The following is a 26,987-nucleotide window of genomic DNA, read 5'->3' on the forward strand; positions in this document are numbered from 1 at the left end:
AAAGAGATGAGTATTTAAAAACGATCATTTAAAATACTATTTAAGAATATTAAAAGCTATATTATATATATAAAAAAATTAATAAGAAAGAAAAAGACCAATGACGATCTTGGTGCTATTTGATCTGTGTGCTTAAGTTTTGTCACACAGCAGCACCGCTGAGGTCTATAAGGTAGAATACTTAAGATACTGTGTGTGAAGTGATCAATTGTGGTGACCTTAAGGAAATTATTATTAAGACTGCCTATACCATTTGTACTTTAATTCAAAAACCAGACATGAGGAAAAGCCATGTAATGATAAATTAGGATTTATTAACAGTGCTCCTATTGTCTGGGAAGAGCAAGTCATCACAATTTCAGTTTTCACCTGTAAATTCCAGGAAATCTTTAACAATTGCTGCAAATTTGACAGAATAGTGTCCAGTGCAAAGATAATCTATGATAAAAATCTGAAATCTGTATCTACTTTTGTTCTGGAGCTATAGCAGCTGATGAACTGGTCAAGATCTGTCACAACAAACTGACAAGTTTTAAGGCACACTTTTGAGCAAATGTTTTCAGCGTGGTTTTGCATCCATGATGCTCATACTAGCTACACCGAAACTAGCATAAAAAGTCGTGCTGAACTGCCAAAAATTAGTATTTTTCATCAATTATTGTCAGCTTTATGAGCAGCTAAAATGACATTTTATTCATTGCTGTGCATGATGCTACCAGCACCTACTAAAACAATGTGGTCTAGCTCATTGACTATTGTAACTAAGGATCTGATAATTTGGGAAACTTTTTTTAATGCTGTGCTGGTTCTGCATACAAATTTTGAACAAAATCTGAGGCACAATGGTGGAGAGTTTTTTTTAAATTTTAGACCACTTGGTATGGAATGACTCTGTGTTCTGTGTGTTTGACCGAGACCAGGTACTCTTATTAGCATAAATTTTCTAATAAGCTATCTGTAAAATTTGGGTTTGCTGAGTTTTCCCCAATAGATTACTGGAACTCTGTGACCCACTGAAATATTTAAGTCACTGTCTTTTTGTGGTAGGGTATTGTTTATGAAAGTTAGTGCTGGCATGGTGGTTTTGCCTTAGATCCTGACTAATTTTTTGTAGAGTCGTAATATTTCTTAATATTGATGCCAGATACTGGAGAATTTATGTTGCTGTTAGTGAGAGTACACTAGAATTGGAAATGTTTTTGTATGCTGAGTATTATAGGGAAATAACTTAGCCATTCTCTGTATTCATTGTTGGGGGGAGAGCCAAGGGGCCTGTAGATGCAGAATTTGCTTGGTTTTAATACCATATGAAGGAAGCATATTTGTTTTGGGAGATTGGAGCTCAGTAGATACTGAAGAGTACAACCTCTTGTACTCCCCCTTCCACAGCCTGAATCCTGTACTGCTGCACTAGCTGTAGATATTTTGGAAGGCAGGGTAGGGGATAGAATAGGTGATGGGGAAGAGGCAGAGCACAGAATGGTAGGTAGTATTTTTTTGGGGGTCTTTCAAAACATTGGCTACTCTAAGCAACCTGAACCCCGAGAAGCAACAAGAAGCAGCATTTCCCTCATACAATAAACTCTCAGTTATCCAGCACCCATGAGGATTGGTGGATGCCGGATAACTGTAGTTTCTGGTTGCTTGAGAGTTACTCTAAAAATAGTTTTGTTTCCCTTTCCACCTCACTCTCTTCCTCTCTCTATCATCTTCCCACCTCCACTTGTAGGTCCAGCATCTTTTCCTCCCTTTCCATCCTCCTTTCTAGTCTGGGTCACTTTCTCCCCCCCCCCTTCTCTCCCTCCCCCACTTATGGATCCAACATCATCAATCTTCCCTTCCCTGCACCCTGCTGGACCCTCCCCTCCCCCCACATTTCTGGTCTACCTCATCTCCCCGATCTGCCCTCCCTCCGCACGGGTCTGGCCTCCTGGACCCACCTCACTTACCGAAGCAGCAGCAGCAGCTGGTCAGCAGAGGCAGCACTATAAGCAGGCTGCTTATGGCCAGCCCCGGCAAGGCCTTTCCCGTGCTACGTTGGAAATGACGTGTCTGAGGAAAGGCCCTGTTGGGGCTGGCCATGAGCAGTCGGTTTTCAGCGCTGCCTCCGCTGACTGACTGGCTGCTGCTGCTTCGAGTAAGGAGGGAGAGCGGTACGGAGAAGGGGTTTGTGGCTCAGGACTGCTGCCACTGCTGCTGCTTCGGGATTGGAGGCAGGGAGGTGGTTCACAGCTCAAGACTGCTGCCTCTGCTTTGGGGCTGGAGGGAGGGGGGGGGGCGTTGTGGCTCAGGACTGCTTCCGCTGATTCAGGGCTTGCTTCGGGGCTGGAGAGTTTGCTGATCAGGACTTCTGCCACTGATTCGTGGTATGCTTTTGGGGCTGGAGGGAGGGGGGTTTGCAGCTCAGCAGCTCAGGACCACTGCCGCTGTTGCTGCTTTGGGGCTGGAAGGAGGGAAGGAGGGGGGTAGCTGCTCAGAACCGCTGCTGTTTCAGGGGTTGGAGGGGGAACTTTTTTTTTTTTTTTTTTGCTGGTTGTTTGAGAGTGCCGGTTGTTTGAGTACTGGTTAATCGGGATTCTACTTTAGCTTTTTGCAGTGACGTACCAAGGGAGGGGGTAGGGGGGGGCAGTCCATCCTGGGTGCATGCCCCAAGGGGGTGCACAGTCGGCCACCCTCCCTATTCTGCCGTTACTGTCTTTTCTTAACCAGCAGCAGCAGCAGTAAACAGGGGTGTCCGCAGGTGCTCACCGGCTTTGCTCAGCTTCTGGCCGACTCCCTTGCTGAAAGCCACGGGCGTCCGCTCCTTGTGTGATCCGCAGCTGCGTCGGAACGGATCAGTGAGGTGTAGACGCCCGTGGCTTTCAGCAGGGGAACCGGACAGACATGCTGGGCAGGGAAGGGGAGAGGGTAGAAATGTTGGGCAAGGAAGGGGGGAAGGGTAGAAATACAGGGAAGGGGGAGGGTAGAAATGCTGCACAGGGAAGGGGGGAGGGTAGAAATACTGCACAGGGAAGGGGGGGAGGGTAGAAATACTGCACAGGCAAGGGGGGAGAAATGCTGCAAAGGCAAGGTGGGAGAGAGAGGGAAGGAGGGAGAAGGGAGAAGGGAAAGGAACCAGAGATGCCAAGTCCATGGGAGGGAGGGATAGGAAAAAAGGAAAAGAGATTCCAGACCATGGAGGGGGAGGAAGAGATGCAATGGCATGAGGGAAGGGAAGGAGATAGAGATACCACACCATGGTGTGGAGTGGGAAGGAAGGAAGGAAAGTAGAAGAGAAAGAGAGAGATGCCAAAGCATAGGGGAGGGGGTCGAGACAGAAAAATGGAGAGGGGGGTGAAGCTGAAATGAATCATGTGCAAAGGAGAGAAGGGACCCCAGATATACAGTTTATTAAAGGGACATAGAAAGAGGGAAGATGCCATATGGAAGAGAGAGAGGGTGGACAGTAGATGGAAGGGCAGAGAGAGTGGGGGCAGTAGATGGAAGGGGTAGAAAGAGAGTGCAGAAGCTGGGTGGAAGGGGCAAAGAGAGGGCAGATGTTGCATGGAAGGGAGAGAGGACAAACGCTGTATAGAAAGAAGAGAGCAAAGAGAAGATGATTAAAGCAGAAACGAGAAAAGGTAGAAAGATTTTTTTGTTGCTTTACTTAGAATCAAGTAATATTGTAACTGTATTGATAAAAGTTTATAAATAGGAAATGGAAATAAGGCAATTTTTTGGACTAAACCCCTTTCCTCAGGACAGGATACCATAACAACAGTATACTGTACTGTTCTGAAGAAAGATTTGGCCTCTGAAAGCTAATTGAAAAATGGATTAGTCCAATAAAATGGTATTTTCTTATTTCTTATTATTTGTTTTATTTTTATTTGTTAATTTGTAAAGTTGTGATTGTTATGTATCAGTTTTTTTCAAATTTATATCTACTGTCTTTATATTTTGCACAGTATTAGGGGACATGTGTCACTGTTTTTGTGGTGTTGCATTGTATGCAGAATCTTGGCGGTTCTTGGCGGTTCAGTTTAACATATTTCTATTTTTAGTTTGTGATTATTCCATATTGGGCGAGGGTGTCTCTGTTCTGTGTGTATGAAAAGGACATAGTTTTCAGTTGGCATTGACTACAGGATCAATTGACTGTGCGGGATCTGGCTTGTTTAGTTTTACAATATATGGATTTGGACCGAAACATGGCTAGCACCCCCCCCCCCCGGGCTATTGTTACCAGTTTAACCACCAAAAAGTTAAAAAGGGAGGTGGTTTAGATTATTTACTAATTTACCTTCCCCCCTGTTAATAGCCAATCATTAATTTTACTTCAATTCATTATCCCTCAACCCTATTATTTTAGGAGATTTTAATATTAATTTTGATGATCTTAATAACACTTTTACCTTAGATATTTTTACCCTCTTAAAGGATTTAAACCTCTGTCCATTGGTAACCTCTCCCACTCATATAGCAGGACACATCTTAGACATGGTTCTTGTTCCATCACCACTCAAAGTCATTTTCAAGTTATGGCTTGCACACAACTTTCTTGTACTGATCACTTTCTCATTAGTATCTCTCAATCTACTAGGTCCAATGCCTTAATTCTTCGTCCTAAAACAATAATTTCTCGCAACTTTTCAAAACTGGATGATGTTTCCATTTCTGCTAACTTTGATTCCAATCTTGCAGAATTATCAGAATCACCTATTGAGGAGAAAGTTGCCTCATGGAAGGCCTCCATTAATAAACTCTTAGACTTATTAGCGCCCACCGTTATCTATACCATTTCTCCACGTAAACAAAAGAACCCCTGGTATAGTCCTAATCTTACCCTTATTAAAAAACAACTGAGATCCCTTGAGAGAAAATGGCGTAGAAACAAGACTCTACACAACCTAAATAAATTCAAGGAACAAGCTAATTTATATAAATCTGAGATTAACAGATCAAAAAAAGAATACTATTCCAAACAAATTAAGAAAGCTAAAAACACTTCTGCATTACTTTCTATCACAAAATCATTAACTTCACAGAGGACAGTGTCCAAATTGACAGCACCACCACCCTCAGCTCAAGCAATTGCCTCTTCTTATTGAGAAAATCCAAAAAATTAGAGACTCCATTTCCCAGTCAAGAATTGCCAGCATAAATCCCACTTCTCCCTACACAGTGAACTTTGTTAAAAAATCTGAGACTGTACATCTCCCTCTCTCTAAATGTTTAAAATTTACCCTACCTACTCTTCAAGAACTACAGAGAACTTTAAATACACTAAACATAAAAGGTTCCAACTCAGAGACCATTCCACCAATTTTTCTAAAACGTTTTTTTTTTTTTTCATTTTTTGGACCCGATATTTTAAATCTAATCTGCACTAGTTTAAGTACAGGAACTCTTCCTAAAGTATGGAAGGAAGCAATTATTCATCCCATAATCAAAGACTATATAATTAGTTCACAAGAGGTTTCAAACTATCGACCCATTTGAAACATTCCTTTCTTGGCAAAGCTTACAGAAAAGATAGTTTTTCGCCAAACTTCAGATTTTGTGGAACAAACAAAAGTGCTCCATCCAAACCAAACAGGATTCCGTCAATATCATTCCATAGAACTTTCACTTATTGGGTTGACTACAAAAATTCTTTATCAGACCATCACCAGTCCGTCTTACTTATCTCTCTAGATCTATCATCGGCATTTGACACAATAGATCATAAGCTTCTTCTGTCTCGTCTGTGTGAAATTGGAATCAAAGACCAGGTCTTGGACTGGTTTGCATCTTTTTTCACAGATCGTTCTTCCAAGGTAGTATTTAACTCTACATTGCCTGATTCATTTACAACTGATTATGGGATCCCCCAAGGTTCTATCTTATCTCCCTTACTTTTCAATATTTTTCTGGCCCCCCTTTTAACATTAGGGCAATCTATCGGATTCACAATGTTTGCTTATGCAGATGATGTCCAACTAATTCACCCGTTAGATCTAAATAATCAATCAGAAATAAAATTCATAAACCAAAAATTGGAAAAGATTAACTCATGGTTGGACTTACATATGCTCTCGTTGAACTTTGAAAAATCCAAAGTAATGATTTTTCCCAACAAGGAAGGACTTTCTATGCAGGCCCCTCTTAAATTCAAGTCTCAATCTATTAAAATCGTACCTTCACTTAAATTACTTGGAGTCACTTTTGATAATAAATTTAATTATCATCTTCATATCAGTACAGTGGTCCAATGTTGCTTTTATCGGCTACGTATGATCAGATCATTATCCAAACTATTAGATGCCGCATCTTTGAACATTTTGATTCATTCTCTCGTGATTTTGTGCATTGACTGTTGTAATGCCCTTTATAAAAGCATAACCAAAAAAGAAATAAGAAGACTCCAGATAATACAGAATGCCGCCGTAAAGATTATATTCAATGCAAAAAAATCCGACCATGTTACCCCCCTTTTGCAAGAAGCCCACTAGTTGCCAGTGGAACACAGAATCACTTACAAAATTCTTCTGTTAACATTTAAGACCAGACAAAACAATCAGCCTGAATTTATTAATAATCTTCTTACCCCTTATAATCCTCCTAAGATCGACAGCTAATAACCTTTTCTCTATTCCGTCACTGAAGTTTATATATACAATGAGGTCTACTATCTTCTCTGTTACTGCCCCCTCTCTTTGGAATAGTATTCCAAATTACTTACGCAAATAATCAATTCTTAATAACTTTAAGACGAAGATAAAGACATTTCTCTTCCTTGATGCCTTTGAGACCTAACTGTCCTTTTAAGGGCAACTGAGTGCAAATACTATTGAGCTCAACGTTATTTATAGCAGCCCCTCCTATTGTTTTTCCTTAATTGTTCTCTTTTACTTTGACTATTGTAGTTCTTGCCTTTTACCTTTTGTTCCTGTTTGTCTTTGTCTTTAAAAGTCTTCAAAAGTTATTAAAAGTTACAGTTTGGTGACGTAATGTCAGCTTAAACTTGTATTTTAGCTAGTTTGTTTTATGTTTTTATGAATTTATACACCTAGAAGGTTGATTGGGCAGTAAAAGAAATTTTAAATAAACTTGAAACTTGAAACTTACCTAGAGGTATAATACTGTGAGTTATCCTGTCTCCACATTTTGCTGATATTGCAGGACTGAAATATATAAAATAATTAAAAAAAATTTTTTTTGCTGCTTGTCACTCAATTATACTCATTGTAACTGATAAAAAAGTCAGCACAGTCTTTGTTATTAAATATTGTTTTAACAAGGTACTAAGAGTAGCCTGATAGAGCACCTGGCTGTCAGCTAGAAAAGCAAAAACACCAAAAAATGAGGAGGAACAGACTATCACTTCTCAAGTCATACAGTGTATACAATTAATCTGCAATTTGTCCAATGATTTTTAAATTATGTTTAAATGATTTTTATTATTCCAGCAGTAAGAAGCAAATACAAACAGGAAATAACCATTCAGGAAATAACATTTTCAACAATATAATCAGTTCCCCTCCCATTCCCCCCCTCCCCTCCCCTCCCCAAGAATCCATGGCCAGTCCAACAGCTGAGAGTGGGAATAAAATCTTAAAGATTCAAAAGTCTACTGCGAGCATGCGGTGTGAGGTCCTGCCAGAAGTGCTCCCACACCTGACAAAATTTGCAACCCGGGCCAAGAGTCAAGTCTCCCACCATGCGTCTCTCCAGTTTTGCGTGCACTATCATTAGGGATCTCCATTGTGCATATGACGGGGGATCACGAGAGAGCCAGTTGGTGAGGATGGCTTTTTTTCCCATCAAAAGGGCTCTGGAGATAAATGATGACATTCCTCTGGGTTTGGGCGAGGCTATATTATAAAATCCAAATAACGCCCTCGGTTGCGGAAGCCATCGCCTTCCCCAAAGCGATGTGGTATATAGGCCAAGATGTCTCCAAAACTGTTGGATTGCGGGGCAGGCCCAAAACATGTGACTCAAAGATGCGTAAGCCTGATTGCATTTCGGGCAAGAATGCGACGCAGTAATCCCCATCCGGGCTGCACGTTCCGGTGGAATGTAAAGTCTAAGAACAATTTTCAATTGCATTTCCCAGTGAGTAATATTGGGTGACACCTTCTGAATGTTCTTCAGGACCCGTTGTAACTGTTGAGCAGTCAACTGGCAATGCAAGTCCTCAGCCCACGCTGTCGCTAATATATCCAGATTCGTACTTGGTTGGCAATCCCGGATCCCCACAATATGAAATCGTAGAGGAATCCTCTGTTGGGCTGAAAGGTTGAAGAGTTCCGAAAGCGCCTCCCTGCAGACTTCAGTAAGGGCAGCCACTGGGAGGGACTGAACATAGTGACGGATCTGGTAATAGGCGAAGAGATCATTAGCCTGTAGGTCAAAAGTTCGTTGCAGCTCGGCAAATGTGACCAGGCTCCCCTCCTCCAAAAACAGGTGAAAAAGATATTGTAGACCTTGTACTTGCCTCCTAAGAAAGGTGGCATTTTGCATGCCCGGCTGGAAAGCTCCATTGCCCTGTATAGGCAAATATAAAGACACCCTAGAAGACAATTTGGCTGTTTTACAGACCCATCTCCATGTCCTTCTGGCCGGCGTAAAAATGGGGTAGTGAGACACCAAAGGACGCATCCTCGGATCCGCCACATGTAGAAAATAGCTCACATGGAACGGAGCCAGCAAAGATAACTCCAGTGGTGTAGCAGAAAAATCAGATGTGCCTCTAAACCAATCATTAATATGTCTCATCTGACAAGCCATAGCATACCAACGTACATTTAATAAACCATAGCCCCCCCCTATCACTGGGCAGACACATCTGTAGCAAGGGCATACGTGGTCGCTTACCACCCCATAGAAAACGCAGTAGCTCTTTTGTTAAACGAATGTTATGGGCATGGGACAGCAGCAGAGGTAAAACCTGAAAGCGATATAGCCATTTGGGAAAGAGCACCATATTAAAAAGGGCTACCCGGCCCGCCACCGATAAGGGAAAAGTGGACCAATTCTGTAGATGTTGTGAGGTGTCTTGAAGCAATGGGGTGATATTGCTGGTGTACAGGGTCATAAGGTCTCGGGGGATCTGTACCCCCAAATAGCGAATTGAAGTCTGAGCCCACGTAAATGGGAAGTGACCGCTCCAGGTCTGTTGTAGTGTCAGGGGGCTAGCTAGGGCCATAGATTTCTGGTAGTTCAACGTAAATCCTGAATAAAATTTGAATTCGTCAAGCGCTTGCAATAAATATCGAACAGAGTGAGCGGGGTCAGTTAGCAAAAATAATAGGTCATCTGCAAAGGCCAACACTTTGAGTGAATGAGTCCCGAAGTCCACACCCACTATGTCGGGGTCCTGAGACACTGTGCGAAGAAAGGGTTCGAGGTACAATAGAAATAAGAGGGGTGACAGGGGACAGCCCTGTCGAGTTCCCCTCTCAATAGGTATTGGGTCAGTAATAATGTCATTGACAAGTAGTCTTGCTATTGGAGTGGAATATAAAGTGCGTAATGCCGAGGCGAACCAGCCAGATATCCCCATACAATTTAATACTTCAAAGAGGTACGTTCAATTGACCTGGTCGAACGCCTGTGCCGCATCCAAACTGAGTAGAAGCATAGGAGTGTGATGGAATTGCGTGTGCGCTAAGGCTATCAATGCTTTACGTACGTTGTGTACTGCTTGTCTACCCTGTACAAAGCCGACTTGTGTGGATGCAATCACATCGGGGAGAAGGGTCGCTAATCTATCAGCTAAGATTTTGGACAGAATTTTGATGTCCACATTCAGCAAAGAAATTGGGCGATAGGACTCGGGAGCAGAACTGTCTTTGCCAGGCTTCAATAACAACGTGATTAAAGTCTCATTCGCTTCTCCAGGGAAATGTTCATCCTGGATTACCTGGGAGTAATAGTCCCTTAAAAAAGGACTAAGCTGCCCTGTGAGCAGTTTATAAAATTCTGCCGTAAAGCCATCCGGCCCTGGAGCCGAAAAATTTTGTTGATTGTGGATAGCTTTATGTAGTTGTGATTTTTAAATTAATAGGAAAATTTACTAAAAGGGTTCAAAGCTCCATGGCTGAGAAGTCAAACAAGCTGAGAAGTCAATTCAGCCGATTACTGGAGTCCCATATATTCTCATTGACTCACTAAGGGCTCCTTTTACAAAGCTGTGGGAGTGGCTGCTGCTGTGGTAATCACTCCAATGCTCATAGGGATTTATTGGGCATGCAGCAGCCGTTACCGCAGCTTTGTAAATAACCAAACAAAACAGTGGGGAGTTAATCTGGAAAAAGGGCTGGGAAGGGAAAAACTCCCCTAAAAATTAGGAGGAAAATATTCCCAATCCAAAAACCCCAGAAATCAACAAATTATCCACAAATCACAAAACTTCACTGGCTACTTAGCATATTAGAGTTCCAAAATCATAAAATGGAACAAAAAAATTCCAGTTGGACCCTCAGATGGTTCTTCAAGATGTAACTAAATTAAAACGATCCTCTGGTTATCTCCTACAATTTGTCATCTCATAAAAGATTATCTTTGAAAGAACTGGGACAGGATAAGTCCATTGTGTTTCATCGGGTGGTGCAATGTAGTATTAAATTAATCAGATTATATGGAAGAAGTAAATTGACAACTTTCTGATGTGAGTAATACAGTGTATGTAAAGCTGCAGGTAAATCTTACATACTTTTTTGTTTCAGATAAGAGTTTGCATTTTAAAATTTTAAGGCAAAGTTTCCAAGATTTTTAATTCTTTCAAAAATAAAACCATGAGAAAGCCCAATTGTTTTCCTCTAGAGACACCTTATTAGAGAGGGTTAGTAAATATTTGGAGTCATTTCTAATTTCTCTGATGGGGGTCTATTCTTTTTTTGGTGAAAGATATCACACATTTTCTAAATCTTCTTAAGCAATTTCAGGAGGTCCAGGATGAAATTTTATGGTGATGTTGGATGTGCAGTCGTTGTATACTTCAATTCCAAAGGGGGAAGTGATAGAGGTATTAGAGACAGTATTGAATACCCCACCAAGACCTTGGCAGGTTCCTACAGATTTTTTGTTCCCACTGTCTGAGTTAGTACCGTCCTGAGAGGAGTCGGCTTTACTACCAGTAGACAGTAAGAAGCAGAGAGATATTCGAGTTGGCACTTTTCCCCTGAAGTAGCCCTCGCCGGGCGAAACAGAAAGCCTTTTCTGTCGGGATTTTGAGTTGGAAGCCTTTGGTGAAAACCCTCGATTTCAGATGAGTGTATTTTTTCACGGTTCCATTTGTATGCTTCATATCTCTAAGAACTGCTTACACTTATTGCATCCAGCTGTAGTCCTCGCTAATTAATGTGGTTAAGTTTGGGATTCGGGCCTTCTACTGCTTGACATTTACATTGAATTTATAAAAAAGACTTTGAGAAAATAACAAAAAGAAGATTTTGTATGAATGAAAAACGTGAGAATTGATTATTTATACATGTTTTGGAGTTTTTTATAAACCCGTGATGATGAGTGGAGGGTTGGGTACTTGTGTAGTCCCAACATCCCTCAATTGAGGTTTATTTTTCTCCGTTTCATCTTTTTGATTTCTAGTATGTCAGCTGTATCTTTGGTATACATGGTCTGGATGAATCCCTGCTCATAACTGGATTTCACAACACGTATTTTTAATATATTTATTATTAGTTTCACGTTTGTGCCTCAACAAATTGTGAGTTAGTTCTCAGACATAATCATTTTGGGCCTGATTCTCCAAAGTGCGTCCCGATTTTAGGCAGCTGTAGGCGTCCTACAGCTGTCTAATCAGCCAATCGGGATGCACGTTTTTTAAAAAAATGCTCCCCAGGCAGGCCGCCTATATTGAAGGCGCCTCCAGGAGCCTAGGGAGACCCGCAAGACGCCTAAGCTCGCCTAAGGGCCTTAGGCGGGCCTAGGCAGCCCTACGCGTCTCCCTAGTAGAGGAAGAGAAGCTTAAAATGTAGGCCAGCAAAATGCTGGTCTACATTGTAAGTATTCTTTATTGAATCACAGCTCTTTATTATGTTTTTAGCTATCAAGCCAATATATTAAAATCAAACATCTATCATTCCCAACAAAATGATGATTCAGTTTCCAATAACGCTGCAACTAATCATATGATTAGATAGTATATCGCAATGTCTAAAAGATCCAACCATTTTTTATCATACCCATGGTGGAACAAGAATAAAAGTCAAAAGCAGCGTCAATGGATTGTGCAAAAGTACAAACTGTGCAAAGAATTTTTTATGTAATGTGCTGAAGTGCTCTTAAAGTGCTAGATAAAGTGCCAAGGGCTTTTTACTTCAATGCCTGGCCCCCCACCCAGGTTTCGTTTTCTTCGTCAGGAGGGGTCTAGGTAAAAACAGACTAACATTAAAAACATTACAGCAATCAATCAAATACACATTCAATATTATAACTGAATCTCACCAATCATCTATCAAATATCAAGACTTCTCTATTATCAATATAATGGTTGTTAAACATACCTTCTCAGGCAAACTACATCGGGGAACGACACCGGAAGAGGAACTGGCTAAAGTCGCTCTAACTTCTGGGTTTAAATACATACGCACACTAATACACCCGGCAGATTGGAATGCTGCAATTTAAGCAGCGGAAATGGCGTAATATCCGAGAGCACCACACATACGCCTACATGTTTAACCACTCGATTTCTGAATTTAAACCATCAGGAGATAAGGTATTCCAATTATAAATGAAACGCTGTTCTTTCTGCAATAAAAGTTTACATATATCTCCTTCATATTGATCAATGTGGATAAGCACTGTATATTTAAGATCTTGTAACGAATGATCCTCCCTCAACCAGTGATCCACCAGAGGGGCGGACTCTCTGCCCCTGCGGATGTTGCTAAGATGTTCAACAATACGAGTTTTAATTTTTCTGCTGGTTTGACCAATATACAATAAACCGCAGGGGCAGATCACGCAGTACACAACTCCCTGGGAATCACAGTTGGTGCCCGTAGTGAGATCAAACTTCTTACCCCGTGAATTTGGAATAAATATGAAGGGTTGACCCCATATAAAGTTACAGGTGCTACAATGACCACAAGGTTTGTGAGCTGACAATCTTTGTCTGCAATAAGGTCGCCTCCTGCGTCTGAGCTTTTCACCCAAGTTACTGGCCCTGGTAAAGGCAAATTTAGGAGTATCCCTAAATAGAGAATGGTATTGGACAATGGGCCAATATTTTAAGATTATTTTCTTGATAGCATTACTCTTACTGGTAAATGGTAAAACACACACCGTATGAAAATCATTGTCCTTCTCTGTTGGACGCATAAGCCAAGAGCGGTGACAATTCTTGGCTCGCTTCCATGCTCTTTTGATAATTTTTTTAGGATAACCACGTTCAACAAATTTGTAATACAAATCCTTAGCTTGATTATTAAATTCAGTTTCATCTGAACAAATTCGGCGTATGCGGAGAAATTGGCCCACTGGAATGCTATTCTTAAGTGAACGAGGGTGAAAGCTTTGATACTGGAGGAGAGCATTGCGGTCAGATGGTTTTCTGTGTAGACTGGTGGAGATAGCCCGATCATGAATATAAAGACTGATGTCCAGAAATGATATACAGGCCCTATCCTTCTTATACGTAAATCTGATGTTAGGGTCCCTCTGATTAATTTCCATAAGAAATTCATCAAGCTCCTCCTCTCCACCAGTCCACACATAAAATACATCATCAATAAAACGTCTCCAGCAACTTACGTGACAGAAATGGTTGGAACTGTACACAAACGTCTCCTCAAAGTTGGACATGTAGAGGCAGGCTATAGTGGGGGCAACTGCTGCCCCCATTGCTACCCCCTTAGTTTGTAAATAAAGAGTATTTTCAAACTTGAAGTAGTTGTTAAAAACAACCACTTCTGCCAATTGTAGAAGGAAATGTTTTTTAGACTCTGTTATATTACATTACATTACATTACATTAGGGATTTCTATTCCGCCATTACCTTGCGGTTCAAGGCGGATTACAAAAGGTTAATTTAAAAAAGACAGAATTACAATGATTAGCTAGAGAGGTAAGTTGTAGATCTTAAGAGCATTTAGAGGTCGTGTTGTTATTGCTGTTTCAGGAATTTCTTGAAAAGTGTGGTTTTTATTTCTTTTCTGAATGTCCTATAGTCTGGGGTGGTCATCAGAAGGTTGGAGATCTGGTTGTCCAGTCTTGCGGCTTGAGTGGCTAGGAGGCCGTCGTTATCCAATTTAGAAGATGCAGATTCTACAACAGTCATAGCTGCCTGCTGGGGGACGTTTGTGTACAGTGCCATAACATCAGCTGTCACCAAGATGCTGTTATCAGATAGCGGTTGTTGACACAATCGGTCAATTATTTGTAGAAAATGGGACGAATCCCTAATATATGATTCAGCATATGGAACAAATTTCTTCAAATACCCGTCAAGGTACTTGGATAATGGTTCCAGTACTGAATCAATACCCACTACAATCGGGCGACCGGGGGGATGAATGCTAGATTTATGTATTTTGGGGATAAAGTATATGTGTGGTGTCCTCGGATAATTGTTGGTCAAGAAACACAATTCCTTAAATGAAATCAATTCTTCACTCTTGGCTGATTGAACTAACTGGTCTACTTTTTGTTTAATAGCATTAGTGGGGTCTTCCGATAATACAGTGTAATAAGTAGTATCATGTAATTGGCTAAGGGCTTCTCTTTGATAATCCATATAGTCCTGAATGACAATCCCACCCCCTTTGTCGGCCCTATGTATAATTATAGTTTGATCATTTTGTAAATCCTGAATGATCTTAATCTGATCTGAAGAAATATTAGAGTTACATCTGATATTCTGAGTTTCTAAGTTTTTAACATCTCTTAATACTAATCTTTCAAAGGTAGTAACTACAGGATCAGGGGGACCAGGGGGGAGCCATGAAGATTTACAAGATAGGCCCGCAGGTAGAGTGTCATCATTCACAACTACAGATCTATTTTGAAAAAATGCCTTAAGTTTCAATGTTCTAAAGAATCTACTTAAACATGTATGCATATCGAAACTATCATACTTAATGCTAGGTACAAAGGATAACCCCCTAGATAACAATTCTTCTTCCTGTTTATTGAGGTTCCTAGATGACAAATTAAATATTCCTTTATTGGTGGTAGGTACTATTTCTTGTGCTTGTTGGCACTTCTGGTCTCTATTCTGGATAATTCTTTCTTCGAAGGTTCCACTGGTGGTATATGTAAAAAAGATTCAGATAATTCATTAAATCCTTGTAAAGATGGTGATTTAGATGAATTGGGGATCTTATTCTCATTATCTGACGATGAATCACTTGTGGATAAAGAAAAAACGACTTTTTTAGTGTTGATGTTTTTGCGTTGTCTTTGGTCTTGATGTTTCGATTCATCCATGGGTACACGTACCCCTTAGTAAAGTCCATTTCGTCCCGGCAGAACTTCTTAATTTTAAATTGCCTCTGTTCTTTTTATATTTGTCCATTGTAGAAATGTGTTCTTCATATGATTTTTTAAAATCCTCATCAGATTCCTGTTGTTTCATCTGATCCAACTTATTGTTTAACTCTGTTTGTTGTGTTTCTATAATGGGGGCCAGAGCATCGATTGTAAGGAGCATAAGATCCACAGAACATCTAGTTAACGTCTCATTCCAGTTTTTAATGTTCTCCGCATTTTCTTGGAACCTCGGCTCTTTATATAGTCTTAAACCACGGGGAACTCTCATAGTATGGCAATATTCAACCAGCGTCGCTGAGTGGAGCTGATTTCTAATAAGTGCCTTGTGTAAAAGCTTAGTTTCTTCCCATGTGTTACTCATATCCGGTTCGCCAGACTCAAATAAACGAGTACTTGACAATAAAGAAGAAATGCGATCTTCAGTCAGGCCGGACTTCGATGACCACCCGAAAGTTGCCAGGGGCCAGGCATTGAAGTAAAAAGCACTTGGCACTTTATCTAGCACTTTAAGAGCACTTCAGCACATTACATAAAAAATTCTTTGCACAGTTTGTACTTTTGCACAATCCATTGACGCTGCTTTTGACTTTTATTCTTGTTCCACCATGGGTACGATAAAAAATGGTTGGATCTTTTAGACATTGCGATATACTATCTAATCATATGATTAGTTGCAGCGTTATTGGAAACTGAATCATCATTTTGTTGGGAATGATAGATGTTTGATTTTAATATATTGGCTTGATAGCTAAAAACATAATAAAGAGCTGTGATTCAATAAAGAATACTATTATTTTCATCACAGAATCTTAGTGACTTTCTCCCTACTAGTAAATCTACATTGTAAGTAGACACGGCCGCTATACTTATGGCAGCAAGGGATCTCCCTGCTGCAATAAGTATAGCGGCCGCGGTTGCGGCCGCCTGTCCCATCGCCGACAGGAGGATGCCCAGTCCTCCTGCTGGAACCCCCCTGGAACCCCCCTCCCCCCCAAACTGGTAATCGCGGGCAGGAGGATGCCCAGTCCTCCTGCCAGAACCCCCCTGGAACTCCCCTCCCCCCCAAACTGGTAATTGTGGGCAGGAGGATGCCCAGTCCTCCTGCCGGAAAGCCCGACGACCCCCCCACCCCCAAAACTAACCTCCCTCCCCCAACTAACCTTTATATGTTGGTCGGCTGGACGGGTCTTGCTGCCATCCAGCCGACGGGCCCGCCTCGTGGAAATGAGACGGGCCCGCCCCTTCCCGGCCCATCCCCACTAAATCTAAGGCCTGATTGGCCCAGGCTCTAGAAGCCTGGACCAATCAGGCCTTAGGCATAGCGGGTCCGCCCATTCCCACTAATCCTAAGGTCCTTCAGAGGTTCGTGGCTTTTCCAGGCCACATCATTCTGGTGGCTCCAGATGGGCCTCGCAGTCCATAGTATGCAGATTTACTGTGCCTGCACAGAGGTTGCAGCCTTCGACTGAGCGTCTCTCCAGACATATTCACGCAGGATCTGGTATTCGTGGAGGATCCAGATTTCTTTGCTCTTCCGGCTTGGCTCTTGAGCACGCAGCCTTAGAGCAACAGACTATTCTGCCCTGGTTGTTGATACTCTTCTGAAGTTTAAAGAATCGTCTGTGGTGTCAACTTCCGCTACATGCGTGGAAGGCCTTCCACAGTTGGGGTGCTTAGGTCCAGGTGGACCCTTATTCAGTTCTGATCTCGCTAATTCTCACCTTTTTTCAGGTTAGTTTGAATATAGGCCTTATTGTGGCTTCTCTTCGAGTTTATGTGGCCGGACTCTCCTGTTTTAGATCCTGGAAGCGTCGGTCTTCCCTGGCGTCTTATCCTGATGTCATTAGACTCTTGAAGGGAGCTCTTCGTGTCCGATCACCAGACCTTTTCCCTTCCTAGTATTGTCTAGCCTTGCTACGGTGTCTTTTGAGATGCTACACTCTTGGACTTGATGCTCAAGGCCGTTTTTCTAGTTGCCGTTACATGGGTGCTTTAGGTGTGGGTACTGAGGGCTTAATCTTGCAGGGACCCTTTCCTCCGTATTTTGGAGACAGGGGTTTCCCTTTGGATGGTTCCTTTCTGTTTGCAGAACATGATTTTGGTTTTCCTGCTCAGTCAGAATGTGTGTTTGCTTGACTTTCAGCCGACAGGTAGATTTTGTCCTCAAACACCTCTTTGACTCTGTGGCAGCCAGGCTGAAAGCAGCAGCGGCTGCTTCCTTTGTGGCCAAAGCCTGTCATTCTAAGCTCCGTCATGATCCTGACACTATAATGATCCAGGATCTTCCCTTTCTGATTTTGGATGTGGATTATATGGCGGACGCCCTGTATGATATCTTCAGAATGCTTAGCAAACTATTGGCGTATCCATTTAGGCATGTAGGATGTTATGGATCCAAAAGTGGTCTGGTTACTCATCTTCCAAGACAACCCTGAGTAGGCTTCCATTCAATGTGCATTTGCTGTTCAATAAGGGTTTGGATGACCTTACGTGATTTTTGTTCCTGCTTAGGTTTGTGGATAGGCGGGTTATAAATATTTTTAAATATAAATAAATAAGTGATGCATGTGGGAAAGAGGAACCCAAACTATAGCTATGTAATGCTGGGTTCTATATTAGGAGTCACTTCCCAGGAAAAGGATCTAGGTGTCGCTGATGATATGTTGAAACCCTCTGCTCAGTATGCCTTTTGAAGCAATATAGAAACATGATGGCAGATAAAAGCCGAATGGCCCATTTAGTCTGCCCATCCGCAGTAACCATTATCTCTTTCTCTCTCAGAGAGATCCCTTTTCTAAAGTTAAAAGGATCAGTTGCAAAGGTTAGGATTGTAAACCAGGCGTGGATGTTATTTAAAAATACTGTTGTGGAAGCCCAGACCAGATGTATTCCACGTATCAGCAAAGGTGGAAAGAAGAGGAAACGAGACCCGGCATGGTTAAAAGGTGAAGTGAAAGAGGCTTTTAGAGTCAAAAAAACATCTTTTAAAGAATGGAAAAAGGATCCGAATGAAGAAAATAAGAAGAAACACAAGCACTGGCAAGTTAGATGCAAAGCATTGATAAAGACAGCTAGGAAAGAATATGAAGAGAAACTTGCAAAAGAGGCAAAAACTCATAGCAGTTGTTTTAGGTTCATCAGAAGCAAAAAACTTATGAGGGAATCTGTGGGACCGTTGGACCATTGGATAACCAAGGGTGCCCAGGTAGGATAAGGCCATAGTGGAAAGACTGAATGAATTCTTTGCTTCGGTCTTTACGGATGAAGATGAAAGAGATCTACCCAAACCGGAAATGGTTTTCAAGAGTGATAATGCGGAGGAACTGAAAGAAATCTCGGTGAATCTGTAAGATGTACTGAGCCAATTCGACAAGTTAAAAAGTGATAAATCACCAGGACCGGATGGTATACATCCCAGGGTACTAAAAGAACTCAAATATGAAATTGCTGACCTGCTGTTAGTGATCTGTAACATGTCGCTAAAATAGTCTGTAGTACCTGAAGATTGGAGGGTGGCCAATATTACACCGATTTTTAAAAAGGGCTCCAGGGGAGATCCGGGAAATTACAGACCAGTAAGCCTCACTTTGGTGCCGGACAAAATGGTAGAAACAATTATAAAAAATAAAATTGTGGAACATGTAGACAAACATGATTTAATGAGACGGAATCAGCATAGGTTCAGCTGAGGGAGATCTTGCCTCACAAATTTGCTTGACTTCTTTGAAGGTGTGAATAAATATATGGATAAAGGTGAGCCGGTTGATATAGTGTATCTAGATTTTCAGAAAGCTTTTGATAAAGTTCCTCACGAGAGGCTCCTGAGAAAATTAAAGAGTCATGGGATAGGTGGCAAAGTTCAGTTGTGGATTAGGAATTGATTATCGGATAGAAAACAGAGGGTAGGGTTAAATGGTCATTTTTCTCAATGGAGGAGAGTAAACAGTGGAGTTCCGCAGGGGTCTGTACTGGGACTGGTGCTATTTAACTTATTTATAAATGATCTGGAAATTGGAACGACGAGTGAGGTGATTAAATTTGCAGATGACACTAAACTGTTCAAAGTTTTTAAAACACATGCGGATTGTGAAAAATTGCAGGCGGACCTTAGGAAATTGGAAGACTGTCAAGTGGCAGATGAAATTTAATGTGGACAAATGCAAAGTGATGCACATTGGGAAGAATAACCTGAATCACAGTTACCGGATGCTAGGGTCTACCTTGGGGGTTAGCGCCCAAGAAAAGGATCTGGGTGTTATTGTAGACAATATGATGAAACCTTCTGCCCAATGTGTGGCGGCAGTCAAAAAAGCAAACAGGATGTTGGGAATTATTAAAAAAGGGATGGTTAACAAGACTAAGAAAGTCATGATGCCCCTGTATCGCTCCATGGTGCAACTTCATTTGGAGTATTGCGTTCAATTCTGGTCTCCTTAATCTCAAGAAAGATATAGTGGCATTAGAAAAAGTTCAAAGAAGAGTGACCAAAATGGTAAAGGGGATGGAACTCCTCTCATATGAGGAAAGACTAAAACGGTTAGGGCTCTTCAGCTTGGAAAAGAGACGGCTGAAGGGAGATATGAATGAAGTCTACAAAATCCTGAGTGGAGTAGAATGGGTACAAGTGGATCGATTTTTCACTCCGTCAAAAATGACAAAGACTAGGGGATACTCGAAGTTACAGGGAAATACTCATAAAACCAATAGGAGGAAATTTTTTTCACTCAGAGAATAGTTAAGCTCTGGAATGTGTTGCTAGAGGATGTGGTAAGAGCGGATAGCATAGCTGGTTTTAAGAAAGGTATGGACAAGTTCCTGGAGTAAAAGTCCATAGTCTGTTATTGAGAAAGACATGGGGAAGCCACTGCTTGCCCTGTATTGGTAGCATGGAATATTGCTACACCTTGGGTTTTGGCCAGGTACCAGTGACCTGGATTGGCCAGGTACCAGTGACCTGGATTGAGAACGGGCTACTGGGCTTGATGGACCATTGGTCTGACCCAGTAAGGCTATTTTTATGTTCTTATGTTAGTCTCTGTATTTTTTCTTTAAGTGTTTTTTGCTCCCCGGATTTTTATCTAAATTGTATATTGCTTTGAGATTTGATATTGCGAAATCATAAAATTTGTGGACGACACAAAACTCTCCGGTAAGGTTAGAACTGTTGAGGAATGTAGAGAACTTCAAAGGGACCTGGACAAACTGAGTGAGTGGGCAAATAAATGGCAGATGAGCTTCAATGTGGAGAAATGTAAAGTCATGCACATGGGAAAAGGAAACCCGATGTACAATTACACGATGGGAAGGATATTATTGGGGGAAGGCAACCTAGAAAGGGACTTTGGGGTTATTATAGATAGAACAATGAAACCAGCGGCACAAAGCGCTGCGGCCTCGAAAAAGGCGAACAGAATGTTGGGCATTATCAAAAAGGGTATCACTACCAGAAGCAAGGAAGTTATCCTCCCGTTGTATAGGGCGATGGTGAGACCGCATCTGGAGTACTGCATTCAATACTGGTCGCCGTATCTTAAGAAAGATATGGTGGTACTTGAGAGGGTCCAGAGAAGAGCAACAAAAATGATAAAGGGCATGGAGAACCTTTCGTATGCTGAGAGATTAGAGAAGCTGGGGCTCTTCTCCTTAGAAAAGTGGAGACTTAGAGGAGATATGATAGAAACTTACAAGATCATGAAGGGTATAGAGAAAGTAGAGAGGGACAGATTCTTCAGACTGGCCGGGGAAACAAAAACTAGAGGGCACTCGGAAAAGTTGAAGGGAGACAGATTCAGAACAAATGCCAGGAAGTTCTTCACTCAGAGGGTGGTGGACACCTGGAATGCGCTTCCAGAGGAAGTGGTAGAACAAAGGGGGATTGTGGGATTCAAAATGGGACTGGACAGGTTCCTGAAGGAAAAGGGGATTGAGGGGTACAAATAGAGGGGTACTATGCAATACGGAATGCTTTAGAGTAATAGATGACTTACAGGTCATTTGACCTGGGGGGCCATGGCGGGGGCGGACTGCTGGGCATGATGGACCTGTGGTCTGACTCAGTAGAGGCGATGCTTATGTTCTTATGTTCTTAACTTGAAACTTGAAAACTTAAACTCAGATGGCACCTCAGTGAGAAAAGGGGATTGGTCCCAATATCTTCGACAACGAGAGGTGGATATACAATCTGAACTCAGTTACTCCTAGTGGCTTGAATTCCCGTCTTGAATGGTCAGCATTTTTTTTCTAACTTTAGCTCATGATTGGCTGATGAGGAGGAGGGAGCCGGCCACAAGATGACACCGGGGGGCATCAGACTGCAGGCCGCATAAAATGGCCAGATTCGAGCAGGCCAGAAGGTTAGACACCCGTCGGAGGGAGGCACAGCATGGAGGGAGGGATACAACAAAGGTAGGGGAAATGGTTTTATTTTCAAGTTAGTATTTGAATTGTGTCAATTTTGAGCATTTTAATCTGCTGCCTATCTTTTGCAATGCTCAGGAAGAAATACATTTGTTTCTTTTTCTCTGGGGGTTGTAATGCATGCAGAATCTTGAATCTTAGAGTGTTTTTTAAAATATATTAATACTTTTAGTTTTTGGTCCCATATTTGCATAGGAAATATTTGTTCTGGTAGGAATGAATGTTGAGAAGCATACAGTGTGTTTTGTTTAATTGTGTAGTTAACCACTACCATTATGTGTTAATAAGATTATATTGTGTGTGTATATATGAAAAATGAATGGAAAAAATGGTGTTATAATTAGTATTATTATGGGGGTGGGGTATGGGGCGGAGATTGGGTGGGATCTGGCCTGCGACTTAGCCTGTGTTTTGGATTTTGGTCCCTTAATGTGATTGAGTTTGACACCCCTGCTGTATGTACTTGTATTGCAAGACATTGCTTGTATATCACGTTAAAATTTAATAAAATGTTTTGCTTGTCTTGCAAAACACTTGCAAACCAAGTTACTTGCAATCCAAGGTTTTACTGTATTTTAATTTGTGTTGGGAGGTGGGGGGGGGGGGGGGGGGGGGGGGAGGAAGGTCTCAGAGGTCAAGCCTTACTTTCCTGTCAGTGCCTGAGCCAATCAGCGCTCAGGCACTGATCAGAAAGTAAGGCAATGACAGCTCAGACTTGTCCTAAATTTTGTATGAAAATGTGGCACAACCAGGGTAGAGAATCACTCGGTGATTATAGAGAATTGCTCTGAGTGATTATTTCAATATTAATGACCTAGTTGTACTACATTTGCATGGCAGTATCGGAGACTGCTAGAAAACTTGGAAAAGACCTCCCTAAACCTTTTTGATAATCCGCTGCTAAAATACGTTCACGATAAATCAGCTGGAGCGCGAGCATGTTAATTAGATTTCTGTTTTGAGAATCTGGCCCTGGATACCTGGGGGCAGTCCTGAGGTAAGAGGGGAGGGTCTAAAAAATTATGTAGATGAGGCTTTCTACAAGCAGTCTCCTCATATGGGATGCATAACCCACTAATCCAGGAACAGAGCCTGGATTTACAAGAAAAAAGATTAGCAAAGGTAAGAACCTAATCTTTCATATCTTTTTATTGTTGTTGTTAAATAAGCTGTTGATATTTGTGAAGCAACATGGATATAATTAAATAAAAAATGAAGAACTTGGCATGCTAAGGACAGTAGTTATGGAAGCTGAATTATAACTTTAAGTGTTGGAAATATTTTGTGTACAAGCAGGAAAATTAACTACCACGCTATACAAAATGGACTAAACACGTTTAGATATTAGCTAGTGCTTCTAGGAAAAACGCAGAGCTCGAGTTTCGTTTTGTGGCGGGGAGAGGTGAATGCAGGGAGAACAAAGTCTTCGGGGCGGGTTGGAGGTGCTGATTACATACTGAGCTCCTTGCCTTGTGCGTATTAGTAGGGGTAGGCACTAGGACCTAGAGGGCAGTGTTTGGGGGTAGTTCTAGGGACCAGATTTTATTCGGTGCTGTGACTCAGTAGCGGCTCCGCGCTGTGCTTTGGAGGTTGCGTTTCATTTACTCTGAGGGTAGCCGGCAAAAGTACTCTTTCCAGGCACAAAAAGGCATGTAGCGAGAATTTATCGTAAAAGTGCATTTTGCTTAGGATTGCTTGACGAGGAACGTACTGAGCGAAGCATTTTGGCGCTGGCCTTTATTTATAGTAACATTTCATCTGTCTTCACAGGTCTTTGATTTTTTTTTTTTTTTTTTCCTTTTGGTATTGCAGCAAACCAAGATGGAGTATGAGTGGAAACCCGACGAGCAAGGACTCCAGCAAATCTTACAGCTTCTTAAGGAGTCGCAGTCTCCGGACACGTCAACTCAGCGATCCGTTCAACAAGTATCCTTTCTGCTATTGCTGCAGCCGGAACAAGAAGGAGGGCTGGAGGGTGCTATGAGGCCTGCAGCGTGAACCCGAGCCGCGGGTTGCAGTGTGGCCTAGCCTCGCGCTTTGACGTGCATGGTGGGACGAGGGTGCTTCAGAGCCGCGCTCTCCGTCGGGACCCTGGCTCTTTTCCCCACCCCCCATGCCATAGCTTTCTGGCGGAGGTTTTGTTCTTGTGCTGAAGTGAACAATGAAACTGCAGGGAAGCAGGCGGGACCTTGTACGGGGATAAAGGGAAGGGCCGGCACTGGCGGGAGCTGCCTATGTCCGGGACATGCTTTGCCCTTAGTGTAGTAGGCCTTACTCGTGGGGTGGGTGGAGAGGGGGCAAGCTAGATGACTTCTCAGTTTTGAGAAAAATATAGTTATATATGTGCAAATACTTTTACTTTACACATGAGCATGACTATTGCAAGCCAGAACAAAGTATCTTTCTTATTTTTTAAAATTGCATACAGTGGCACAATAGTGTTCGGATTGGTTGTACTGCATAATATTTCTTGGTGTTAAGCTACCGTTCAGGATTGTATATTTCAGCCCTAGCTTCATATTCTAACTAGTAAGAAGGTGCAATTGAGTCCCTGTTGCCTTAATCCTAGCTTTGAAAGATCTGCAGCATGTGGTAGATAAATGATGGGACACTTTGGCCCAAGTCATTGCATACTGTGGGTGTTGCTGCTGTGGTGAGCACTTCTCAGACTAAGTCCTAGATTCACTAAACTTACTGATCCGGATCGTTGTTGGGCGATTCTTGGCCAAGTTCTGCTGAGCGACCGATTCACAACAGATTCTACATGCAAATGACCTGATTGGACGCGCGCCCTACAGCAATCGCAGGGATTGCTGTAAGAGCAATTGAAACGCATGCACAGAGTATCCTTGTTGGTTATTGATACAATTTACGCATGCGCTTACTCTTCGCCCTTTACTATATAGTTAGTGGGCGGGGTTTAATCCCGCACATCATTGGCAGGCGTCGAATGTGCTACCCACAAAGCACAAGCGGGCTCAAAAGAAAGGGGGAGATGTTGCTGCAGTTTACTTTTGCTGGCCCTATGAGTTGGACATTTTAAAAAAGGAATGACACAGTGAAGCCAGATTATCGAACAGAACACGCTTTAAACCCATGGGTTAAAACCACGGGCTCACAATACACTTTTCACAGAATATATAAAAAAGGAATTCTTAATTTACAGGTTTTAAAAAATTTTGATGGTTGTTTTATATGGGGTTGTAACCTCGATACTGATATTTCAGGGCAGGGGAGTCGGCAAGGATAATAAGCAACTGCTCCTCAGCAGTCGCTTCTTTTCAGATCGTCAAATCCAATCGGTGTTTCTTCTGCTTAGTGAATCGATCGCTTCCTACTTTTGCATGTTTTTTTCTCTCATTTGCTTGGCTGGATCAGAGATTGATTGGGAAGCTGTTTAGTGAATCGGGTTGGGGAACGATTGATCGCAAAATCAGTACAGGATAGGAAGGTTTAGTGAATCTAGGCCTTAGTCATTAATTTAATAATGCTGAAAGACCAAGGGCATGCCACCCACCAATTTTATTTCATATTCTGAATGATCCATATAATTTCCTGGGTTACTACTGTACTTTTTTTCCAATTTAAACAAGATTACATTAAAATATTACTTGAATTTCCTTATTTTTATTTTCAGGGCTGGCGTTTCTTTTTTTTTTTTTTCTTTTAGTATTTACATGTGGTAGGCCTATAGAAATACAACATACTGTTTAACTACTGTGCACTACTGTATTAACATATGCTAATGCCATTATTTAGTATTTTGCTGCATGTCTCATTTAATGCAGTGGGACTTAATTATGGTACCAATTATGGGCTCCTTTTACAAAGCTGCGGTAGAGGTTTCTAACACGGGCTGGCGAGGTAAATGCTCCGACGCTCATAGGAATTATTTGAGTGTTGGAGCATTTACCTCGTTAGCCAGTGGTAGAAACCTCTACTGCAGTTTTGTAAAAGCCATCATATGTTAGCATGCGATAGTGCACATTTGTAATGAGCTGTAGATGTCTTTTTAAAGGTTGCTGTTTCAGTTGGGTATTTATAAGAACATAAGCAAATGCCTCCACTGGGTCAGACCCGAGGTCCATCGCGCTCAGCAGTCCACTCACGCGGCGGCCCAAACAGGTCCAGGACCTGTGCAGTAATCCTCTATCTATACCCCTCTATCCCCTTTTCCAGCAGGAAATTGTCCACTCCTTTCTTAAACCCCAGTACCGTACTCTGCCCTATTACATCCTCTGGAAGCGCATTCCAGGTGTCCACCACACGTTGGGTAAAGAAGAACTTCCTAGCATTCGTTTTGAATCTGTCCCCTTTCAACTTTTCCGAATACCCGCTTGTTCTTTTATTTTTTGAAAGTTTGAAGAATCTGTCCTTCTCTACTCTCTCTATGCCCTTCATGATCTTGTAAGGTTAGGTTATTTTTAATGTAACCCAGTTCTTTCCAAACCTTTGTCCAATATGTCCCTGTTCTAGCAATAAGTAACAGAATTAAATGTAACTTTGCATGTTTGGATTTTAAATATATTTATGGATGTATATTTAGTTGTTTAGTTCAGAGCTTGGATATTCCAGCATCTCTTTGGTTCAGAATTAATTATCCTGTTATTTTCACTTGTGTGAAATCAAGCAAGTATAAGAGAAATTCAGAACTATACAATCTTTTGGAAAGCTTTGGAAACTTATTGGTTTACTGAGATTGATCAAATGTTGACTTTAAGATTGCTTGTAACTGTTCAGTAAAAAAAAAAAAAAAGTTTCTTGCATTGTAATCTGATGGAATTTAGTGGACTATAACTATGTAGTATGGCTGGACATGTTGAAAACAGCCATGGGGTGACACTAGAGGACCTTACTAGCACAAAACCGATCTTTTTTTGGATCAGTAATTTATCAAGTTGCTATGACTTGAGCACGAGTCAGTAGAACCTAATCTAATCTAATACACAATTTATTAATCTCACTATATGAAAAAGGTTCAAGGCGATTTATATTCAAAGAGGCTGTAAAATCTACAGGAAAATATAAAAAGCAATCAATTAAAATATCATTACATAAATATTACAAATCATATAAAAGTTTTCAAATTT

General features: G+C 41.6%; 1 protein-coding gene across 7 annotated transcripts in view; it reads left to right on the forward strand.

The window, feature by feature from the left end:
• The first annotated feature begins 22,874 nt into the window (after nt 1–22,874).
• Nucleotides 22,875–26,987, forward strand: part of TNPO1 (transportin 1) — a 560,536-nt gene continuing 556,423 nt past the window's right edge. For 3 of the 7 annotated variants that reach the window (XM_033929193.1, XM_033929150.1, XM_033929197.1), the window contains exons 1-2: nt 22,882–23,019; nt 23,710–23,823. In XM_033929193.1, coding sequence (XP_033785084.1) covers nt 23,726–23,823 — 98 coding nt within the window. In that variant the 5' untranslated portion in view covers nt 22,882–23,019; nt 23,710–23,725. Of the gene's footprint in view, nt 23,020–23,280; nt 23,300–23,394; nt 23,546–23,709; nt 23,824–26,987 lie in introns of those variants that run through there. The other 4 variants (XM_033929187.1, XM_033929158.1, XM_033929167.1 and 1 more) reach the window with 3 other exon arrangements.

The sequence above is a fragment of the Geotrypetes seraphini genome, chromosome 1, assembly GCF_902459505.1.
Source record: "Geotrypetes seraphini chromosome 1, aGeoSer1.1, whole genome shotgun sequence".
In the NCBI taxonomy this organism is placed as follows: Eukaryota; Metazoa; Chordata; class Amphibia; order Gymnophiona; family Dermophiidae; genus Geotrypetes; species Geotrypetes seraphini.